We start from the raw sequence: 10,892 nt of genomic DNA on the forward strand, positions 1-10,892 counted from the left end.
TAAAAATGTAAGGAGTAGAAGTAAAAAGTCGCCATAAAAATAAGTAGTAAAGTAAAGTAAAAATATCAGAAAAATCTGCTTGAGTACAGTAACGAAGTATTTGTACTTCGTTACTTCCCATCTCTGATTACTATGAAATTACTGATATTTCATTTTCATATGCTTGCACTTTGCTATGATGGTGGCAAAGGGCTAAAGTCAGGGGTAGAAAAATGATCTGGGTCTGGTAGGAGGCAGTGTATTTTGTTGGTTCTTGCACATGTGCTTTTCGATATTTTTACCGATTTTCAATGATTGTTCTGCTCTGAAGTACTTTGCCATGCACAGCACTCCAATTACACATCTTTGTGTGTGATCATGCATTTAGTTGTCAATGTTATTGTGTGTGTACAAATACGTGCATGAATCTTTGAAGCTTGTTATGTTTGACCAGCTGTCTGTTTTCAATATAGCTTCTTATTAGCTGGTGATTACCTTGCTTGTATCTGGCTTCTTTCAGCATGTGACTGGAAGTTGGAAAGGCCAGGGGCAGACTGGGAAGAAAGGAGTGAAAACTTCCTTTACCCAACTTTCTCACTGCACCCATTACCTCCAATGCCACCGTTTTCTTTCATAAAACATTTGTATTTAAGCATTTCCTCTGAAACTCTGATTTCATACGAAGTAGTAGGTTTTCATGTATACAATAAAATTATTTTTTACCTGTGCTCTGTGAGTTTATCATAGTATCCTAATATATATCCTAATTAAATTGACACTGATCGCTATTTTATGTCTCTATCGCCTATGTTTCATTGTTATTTTCCTTTCAAGTGGTTTGGTGAGTCTTTATTTATGGCCTACTTCCTAAGGTTTCCCACTATCAAAAAATAATTTTCAATTTAATTTAATTTAAAGAAGATTAACCCATTTGAATCCCACCAACAGAAATAGTTACAGGCTTCTGTTATAAAGAAATGTAAGCAAATTCAGACACAATTGTCTGGACCTTATTCCTTTTTTTAGTTAAGAAGCTGGTACATCCAGTGCAACGTAATGGACTTCCAAAGGGCCATTTAAAGTTAAGAAAAAAAAATCTGAATCATTGTCACAAAAAATTCATCAAGATTTGAAACTTTTATGAGATGTTTACCTAACTCTAGATCCTAGTAGGTACTGTATGGTGAAGGTGTGATTAATCCAAAATAAAAAATAAAAAATCAGACCTCTACTTTTGTTTAGGCCTATTTATTTATGTCAACACTTTAAAAAACCTTAAATCATATAAACATGTCGTGGCAGAGAGTTAATCCTTTTTGTTTGGAGTCTTTACTATACTGGTGGAGTTATCTCATGGAAGTAATATGAATTTCTAGCCTTCTTCTCTCTTCTTTCTGTCAAAACCAGTAAACAGAAATATGGTGCATACAATATGTCTTACCTTTATTAGTTGCACCTTCTTATGGAGTTTTGAATTATTTTAAATCATTTATTAGATTTAATGACAAAATAATCAGTTTCAGTTTTTTTTATCTTTCAGCTTTTTATTTTCCAAACTGTTTTGAATCAAAAAATGCTGTACTGCCTCGTCACATTTCCACCTCTGACATCTCAGAGTGATGAACTCCTTCAGCATGTTGACCTCTCTGCTGTGGACTAGCCATCCTCCCTTCTGCCCTCTTCCATATAAATGAGACAGAGACAAATGAAGACGTTGCGTTATGTGTGTAGATGCGAGTGTTAAAGGTGGGTTGGGTGGGCAGGTGTCGTGCATAGGCAGAGGGCGATTGTTTTTGCTGTTCAAATCAGAAGTCGTCCACAAAGATCATTTAGTACACTGGTGTCATACAGCCATCACTTGCTTGAACTAAAAGAAAGAGACATGACAGTTGGCAATCAGATGAGGTGGATTAATTAATAACAAATAATAAAGATAAAATGTTTGAAGATTGAAATATGTCTATAATATGTATATAATTCCCCTTTATGTTTATTTTTGTTTTCCCTGGTTTTTGTATTTAGAATAACCAAACCCATATGCAATTTTAAAACATGGCCATTCTGTATCAAACAAATCAGAGCTCCAATCAAACAGCATTGTGACTTCTTTTACCTGTTGTTTAAGCTAAAACATGAGATCTTTGGGAAAATGACTAACTTCACCCATTCAACTTATTAGAAAAATATTAAAAAGTCTTGAAAAAACCCAAAACATTTGAATTTATTAATTGTTCATGCAAACAGAAGAGGTTTGGATAAATTTATGCTTCTAAATCTTAGAGGTGTCTCTGTTTTCTGGGTGAAAATGTTTATATTCTTATTCAATTTTCTCTAAATGTTTTACTTAGGTTGTTCTTTTTTATTTTCTGCATGTAGATTTTTTTTTATATGATATCATTACATAATTGTACTTTAGTGGTATGTTTTTTTTTTCTACATTATGGCAAATTTTGTTAATGTTTGTGAAAAAAAAATGTTAACCCAGAGATTTTAAGTGCTAAGATTGTCTGTACTGATCTTCTTTAGGTCAATTAACCAGCCCTTGTCCTGAGGAAAAATCCCTGCTACAAACCTTCACATCCTCTCAGCTGGAAAAGAAGGTAACTGTCTTTTCATGCATAAACATCCCGTCGTAACATTATGGATGATTATAGGAAAGATAAAACACTTTTCGCAGGTAGATGCCAACTTTAGATACATTCCTTTTGGGCAAATTCATATTTTGAGATTTGGAAAATTAACTGATCGGTAAAAGTGCTTAGAGAAATATCCATTCTCTTACTGGTTTACCACAAAAAGCTGGATTTTGTTTTTGCATTTTCTGATGATTAACTTGTCTCCAAGTACAAATAGTTGGTAAACTGTACAAAGAAGTCCATAAGATTTTAGACAAGCTAAAAATAAACTATTTTTAATTATACATAACTAAAGAAAGGGTTTAATTTCAAGGATCAGTTTGACAGAGAAACACTAATAAAGGAAATAATGGAATTTTTCACCCGGTGCCACAAACCAAGAGCACAAAGCATCCACACAATTCGGCCCAACCCACATAGAAATGTATTGTGTCTCCTTCCATTGTTTATTTATTTATTAAGTATAGTTGAGCTTTTAACACCATATTACAAAGTGTCCAACATATGCCTTTAAACTGAGCAACTGTGTGAAAAAACATTCATTTTATGTAAGGGAGCAAGAACATTAAAATCTTTAATGTGTTTCTAAAATCAAGCTTGATAGACAGGAATCTATGCATTTTGTTGCGGTGAAAATATATTAAAATAAACTTCACAATATATAAATTTCAGTGCTAGCTTTATCATATTTTTGTAGACCACAATCAAACAAAAAACAAACTTTCAGGTCAAAGCTTCCTTTAGACCTCTGACACATGCGTTCCAATCTTAACTGTGTCTCATCTGTGAAATAAATCAAGCATCCAGATACCAGCTGCAAAATTAAACACAAATTAATTCCCCTTGTGGCCATCACTAAAAGAACTTCTCATAAGGTTAATACAGTAGTGCATTTCCCTTATAGAGTATTTTTTATATTGCCATTGAATGTTAAAAGGCTTTGCTTTCATTACATAAGATAAACGTATGGGATTTTTTTTCTATGTTATTATTTTGAAGAACTGTTTCTACTATGCTGTGGAAAGCTAAGAACTAACTTGTAAAACATATTAGATGAGGCTTCCAGTCCTTCTTCTACACTCTCTATTAGTTTTGTTTTATCTTGGCAAACAGCTATCACACAACAGCTTTCAATTGTCCTACTTCCGACCGATCGGATTCGAGTCTGTTCTCTGGCAGAGCCGGCTTTGTTTTCCTTTGCAGCTGTTGGGTGGTCTGCGCCTCACACTCTCTCTTCTTACACTGTCGCACTCTCTTTCATTGTCAAGTTCACTCTGTCTGTTTTTCTTCGTTTGCTGTTAGATTCTGACACAGCCTGAAATCCAATACCTGAGTGTACACAATTAAGTTCACACCCGGGGTTGTTGGGTGGAAGTGTGATCTCATTCCAAACAGTCTGCAATTAGGACAGCCGGGTCAGACGTATATCTATTTTGCTGGTTAGTTGGTCAAGGTTAAGTGAACGCTTGGAGGTGGGGATGATTTGGTGTTTCAACAAGAATATGGCTACAGATGGATAATGATAAGAAGTTGATATCTGGATAACATAAAGTATTGAAGCATTGCATAGATGTTGTTAATTGGTTATTTTTATTATATATATTATTTGTATTTTCATGTTTGCTAATAAGAACAGATTTATATTATTTCTTCTTAATGTGACTTAAGTGTGTGCTTTTGGAAATTCATTAGCAGCTGTGTTTGATATAATTTTAGTGTTATTATTTTGTCAAAATAGGTAAAATTATTACTTTATCTTTTATTGTGTTTGTCTGAAGTGGAGTACTAACAATAGCATCTCCTATGAGCAGAGGGTTATTAAAAACAATCCACTAAGCAATAAGGAAAACTATTCCTGGTTTACCCAGCTGAACTCACCCCAGCTGACCTTTTCATCCTGTGAAGTGTTTCAGCGTTGGACCTGTTAGCCACAACTCCCTCTGAGTTCAGTTCACACGCGATTGGGAGTCCCAAGACAGGCCAGCTGGAATATCCAGTCCACCCTTATGCAGACTGGAAACAAAGCCCCTGTGGAGTCACAAGTGGTCAGTCAGCATGTCCGTCATTCAGAGGGAGGGATTTGAAGCTGCATGTGGGGATGTGATTGTGTGTGGTTGGCCTTCCTGTTTTGGTCTGTGTATAAGTCCCTCCTGGCAGGAGCTCTAGTTGTGTCTTATGCATCAGCAACACTCATAGAGAGACAGGTAAAATTGGAAAAATGTTTTAAAAGCATCTCAATTTTTTGTTTGTTGACTGTCCCAGAGAGTAACATGTAAATTCAAAGCTATCTATGGTATCTGTCTTGATGAAAGTGTTGATTCTTGAAGCTCATTATAACAAAGTAAGCCCAAGTTTCTTAGGTTTATTACCAAGTAATCATTTTCCCCAAACTAGATTAAAGGAAAAAAAAGCAGCCTTAATTAAAATTTTCATCCCCTGCTGCAATGTGGGGTGACATCACATTTTTTATGTTTTTTCCATTGACTGATTGATTGATCTCTCTCGAGCCTTTCTTTTTTATCTATGCAACCATTTGCTGTATTGATGAGCTAGTGAGATGAAACAATATTCAAAGAGGGCAAAGTTTGTTTCCTAGTCTAAGACTAATGCCATCCAATTTTTTATGCCTGTGTGAATACATAATTTCGCAGCAATTTCAAAAGGTCCTGCAAACTCCAAAGTTAGAAAAATCGGACAATTTTTTTTATTTTATTTTTTAAAGTTCAAGTTCAGAAAAGCTTTACTCATTGTCTCACATGATAAAAGTGCACCAGACCACTGGGGGAAATGATGATTATCAAGTGATATAGAACTAGAACATAGACATTACTACCAATTAACATCTAAGGATCAGAACCTTAATAAAAAGACAAATGGGGTGGCATCTAGATGACATCTGGAGGGAGAAGAAAAAGTTACTGTAAGTTTTCCTTTAAATATTTTTTATATATGCACTCTCTCTAATCATCCTCTATATCATCCCTTGTGGACTTGGCTTGGATCATCTATATCTTTATTTACCTAGATGACATGCTGATTAGAGGAGTGGCAGCCTATTGGTTAGGGAATTGCGCATGGAATCCAGAGGTTTTGAGTTCAAGCCCCACTCCCACATACTGTCACTCTGGGTCCCTGAGCAAAGACCCTTAAGCCCCACACTGCGCCCCGTGCACTGCACAATGGCACCTCACTGCTCCCCAAGGGGATGGGTTAAATGCAGAGAGTTCAGTTTGTTGCTCTGTACTAAAAAGCTAGGAAAAAAAAAAGAAAAAAATGTAAGATCAGTGTAATTTAAAAGTAAAAATTCCCTTCAGACAGTGGAGTAAACCGCACTATTTCAAGTTGAAGATATAGCATACTTTGAAAAATAAAACCTGCAACGTTGCCAAAATGCTATACAGAAAGCATTAAAATGGCAAAAATTGTAACTTTACTTCATGTTTAAAATTCATCTATAAATATTGTTTTACACCTTTTCTTTATTTTTGATCATAGTGCATTTGGTAACTTATACAATTTCAGAAATTAAAAATATGGTTATAATATATATAACATATTAAGTACTGTTAAGAAAGTGAATTATTGTGAATTATTTGCAATATCAATCATTATAATAACAACAATTATAATTCTAACCTGGGAAACTGTTGATTTTTTTTTTAATAGATTTTCTTCATCCTACTGGGCATTGTTGTTGAATATTGTATTTCTGCATGTAGAATTATGGTGAATTAAACAAATAAAAATTGTTCATTTATGTTATCTGTGAAAAATGGACACTTTAAGAAGGAGATTAAATTGTCACTATTCAATTTATTTGTTATGTCATTGTTGATTCTATTTCATATATAAATTGGTATAGGTAGATAAAAATGCATTTTTACATCAGTCCCACCAAGAATATTTTTCACCAGATGCCACTGGTTCTATGCTTTATAGCGGATGTCCAAACTTTATAATAATTTATAAAATGAACAGGGAGCAACATCATTCTGGGCCAACTATAGAATACCATGCATGATAAATTATGCAAAAAAGAAAAAAAAAAGTTTGGAAATTCCATATATTGGTTATACTTAAATACTATTTGAAGGTAGGTATTTCTTGGAAGGAGAAAGCTGCTGGTGGACATACCAATCATGATCCATTTATTCAAAGCAAATTGTGTTGATTGATCAATTAGCCCTGCTTAAAACTAGAGCTCAAAGTGATCAATAGAACTGCTTACCAGGCAGAGGATTTTCATTAAGACCTTCGACTCTGAATCCATAAATTCTATTAGCCTAGTCGTCATAGACTGTGAGTAATTCAAAAAACCATCAAACAAGTACATTAATAATATTGCATAATCCAATAAAGAGTGACTGTTACCTCTTAGATAAATCTGAGTTGAATCTAAGTGACTATTTATTAATTATATTACATAATATAAATGTATAAGATGAAACATATATTTTCTCTCAATACATTTCCTTATACAGAAATCAGTTTTACTCCTTGACTATCCACTAAAGATTCGACATAGCAAAAACCTCTTTTGTAGCTAAAAAGATTCTTATTAAGATATATAAAGGTTACTAATTACAATACGATAATATTTTTGATATCTTAATTAAGACAAATATGTAGTATGGGTGATAATAGGATAATATAGGTGTAATATCCTTTGCAAATGTATATACTTAGGATTTAGTTTTGCTGTGATTTAAAAAAAAAAAACCCCAAAACATTTTGGCAAAGCAAAGACGGATGAGATAATTGCAAATGTATTAAGGTTTTGGGAAAGGAGCTGATCCAGGCACCTTTTCAGCATCAGCCCTGTTTGTTTTCTGTGTTTCAGATATTTTATACCATAATTTTAAAATGATGCTGTAGGTTTTTTTATTTTGATTTCAACCCTAGTAGATTTTCTGTTTGAAATCTCAGCTTCTTTACTACTGGTAAGCTATTTCAGGGGAGGAAAGATGCAAAGGGTGTGTGTGCCACCAGTGTGACTGTGTGAAGTTATGTGCCAACTTTGAAAGATGATAATAGCTCAGTTTATACAAATTTTAATACACCTTATGATACATAACAAAGTATAGAACTTATTTTTTTTTTTTATGATTTACCTATAAGTGTAGCTATGGCAATGTAGAAATCCAGCACTGGGAAACCCTCCATGTGATAATCAATGCTGTGCTTCATGAACTGCTGTTGTCACAGTGCTTTCTCATATTTGCCAGTGCCTCTACTATAAAAGCCTCTCAAAAATGTACCTGGTTTGTAAATATTTAATTTCTTGAATGTTTTGTCCAGCTCAGAGTAGTGAAGATGGTGGCAGGTACAGTAATTTGCACTTCAAAGAGCGGATTTTTATCTTCATTATTGCAACATATTCTTAGGGATTGTTTGCCATCATCTTTTAAAAAAGGGAGAAAAGAAAGCATAAATGTTGTGCTGTCCTGCACAAAACCAATCACTCTATTCTGAGCTGTAAGCAGGGGCACCTGTACAACACTGAGTGGCGCTCACTCCCCATTGACTGGACATTCAAACAAGAGATAAAACCTTAAACATATTGTGACAACTTTCGCTGCCCTTTATCTGACACTGCACTGGGTTTCAGGCTATACTGGTTGAAGGCCGAATGCCACTATTCCTACAATCTTGTTATGCCATTTAATTTCACAGTGTTTCATTCAATGTAAGATGATACTGAAAATATTTCCATGCTAAATATAAGCACAACTTTCTGATAATGTCCTTTAATTGTCTTTATAGGTCCACAGTGAGCATGTTTGGCTGTATTTCAAATGCTCATTGTCAACCTGTTTTTGTCAGTTAGCTGGAAAAAACAGCGGATGTCCCTCGCCTCGCAACGATATGTCTGATTCACGACCCCATCAAACCCACAGGATTACCCTTGGGCTTAAATACAAAAATACAGACGGCTTCCATTGACAAACACACCTTTTTCTCCCTTCCCTTTACTCTCAGTGGGGCCAAAAACCATTGTTTCACTCTAACAATTCTCATTGAATTAAACACTGGCAGCAAGGTTTTTTTTTTCAGTGAGGCTGAGCACACTGCTGTCATGGGTCTGGTTGTTAATGTGCCATCACTGCATCGCACATCCTCAGCAGACACAGGCAGAACAGCATTTCCTCCATTGGTAGATGACTATGTGCATGTCTGCTCCCTGTTTGAATCACTAACTTATACCATGCAAAGTATTCATGGAAAAACAAGGATGGTGAGTGTGTCATTTGTGCATTTTGTGTTTATTAGTGGGTTTACATAACTTTATAGAAGATATGAACACTAGAGTATTGTGCACAAGAAATCTTGCACACAATAAAAAGTTGTTGTAGAAAAATAAAGACTGATGCAGTAAAAGTATGTATCCATTATATACCACTTTACAATCTAAAAATTTCCACACTTACATATAATAGGGATTGTATAGTCTATATAATCTATGTGCTTGCCTGTTAAATTGGAGAATGGTCAGATGTTGTTTGATATTTTACCTCAACCTTTAAGCCTAGGCCTATCCGCTTCCTACATCTAAAGAGAACTTAATGTTGGGCATCTCGTCCTTTTAATTAATTGCTCCACAACAGCACCACTTATAAAGACTTTCATTGACAGCCCCACTTTTTTGGTTTATTATCAAGCCACTAAATAAACTGTGTTGATGTGTATATTTTGCTTGGGAAATAATAAATAAGTTATTTATTTGGTCTGCTGTTCACACCTGAAATACAGCTTTAAATGTAGACTTATTAAAAGATGAAAGGGTCAAATAGTATTTTTACTCATAAGCAGTGACAACTTAGAGTAACATTGTGCATTAAAGGAGTAATAAGCAGAGATACAAGTAGCAAAAGAAAATACATTTGACATATTGAAGTAAGATTACTGTTTACATACCTATCCAACTAGTAATATTTTGCTTAGTAAAGTTCCAAGTAATACTTTGTTTAAACCTTTTTCTAAAACTCACTTAAAACGAATTTAAGATTGTTGGTTTTTTAAAAACATAAATTAAAAGTTGGACGTTTTAAGATCTGTACTCTAAAGAGAAGTCCACAAGTATGACCAACCTTTCTGGGCCCATTATGCAGCAGCTTAGTTTGCTTGCAGTATGTCAATGCAATTAAACTAATACTTGGGATCCACCAACCAGACCTACCAAAGAAGTGTCCTGGGACTTATATTATAATAAATCTTTTTTTGTTTTTGTTTACATTTCTTTTTAAATAATATTGCCACATACCATAATAAATACAATGGAATTCATCAGCCACTATAATATTAGATAGATCCACTTTATTTATCCGAAGCTGGGAAATTGCAGTGACAGCCTCTCATGATGATCAAAAAGATCATTCTACTTTCAATCCATTAAATCTACTAATGGAAAATAATTCAAAGCAGGGCAGAAAGTTTACTTCACAAAAATATTTGTCTGTTTCATGCAATGCTGACTTAAATTCTTTAAAAAAAAAGTTTTAAAATGAAAAGTATCATCTTCTTTAGTTTTTGTGTAATAATTCAATCCACCTTCTAAACTGATTTGTGAGGACTATAACAAAAGTCTTGGAATAAGAACCTTGAAAATGAAGGAGTATTTTATCTGATGAAAAAGTTAGATATCTTTTTCAGTTTCTCAGCAGACTAACTCCACCCTTTTTATACAGAGATGGGATTTTTCCGGGGCTTCTGATAATCAATAAATGGATAGGAACAGTGGGTGCAGCACTTCCTATTAACTTCACTGATTACTTTCATATTTTTTGGAATAAAACAAACCTTTTCAAGGAATACAGTTTCTGTTGGAACAAATCTGGTGCTAGATCACGCAGCCTTGACCATTAAAAGAAAGCACAAGAGACACAATAATAAGAGGGATGCCACATACAGTAGCGATTGCTCTACTTCAGGCCAAAAGTCAGCCAAATAGCCTCCGGTTTCCAGCCAAGTTCAGCCAAGCATAAAAGCCAGCCAGTCAAGGACCCATCATGGAAACAGGGAAACCGCTATTATTCAATAGCTCCTGCAGATACAGATATGACTAACCAGTTGGCTTAGAGAAGGTGTTCATCACAAAAGCTCTCCCTGCAGACTCCCACAGGTGTATTGGAGCCTCTTAGTAATGATGTCCATTCCCGTACAAAAATTTCACCAAATAAACTAAAAAATTTGAAGAAACCATACGCCAACTAAGCTCCTCCTCTTGCTGTCCTGATGTTTTACTCAATATTCTCCTTAAGAAAGCTCTGTCCGTTGTAA

General features: G+C 34.5%; 1 protein-coding gene across 1 annotated transcript in view; it reads left to right on the top strand.

The window, feature by feature from the left end:
• LOC107083661 (adhesion G-protein coupled receptor D2-like) overlaps positions 1–10,892 on the top strand; it is a gene marked incomplete at its 5' end in the record, with an annotated part of 108,313 nt that overhangs the window by 77,821 nt on the left and 19,600 nt on the right. The window contains one exon of the mRNA XM_015373041.1: positions 2,506–2,579. Within this exon, the coding sequence (XP_015228527.1) occupies positions 2,506–2,579 (74 nt within the window). The remainder of the gene's footprint in view (positions 1–2,505; positions 2,580–10,892) is intronic.

This window comes from Cyprinodon variegatus, unplaced genomic scaffold, assembly GCF_000732505.1.
Source record: "Cyprinodon variegatus isolate N-32 unplaced genomic scaffold, C_variegatus-1.0 Scaffold80, whole genome shotgun sequence".
NCBI classification, from domain to species: Eukaryota; Metazoa; Chordata; class Actinopteri; order Cyprinodontiformes; family Cyprinodontidae; genus Cyprinodon; species Cyprinodon variegatus.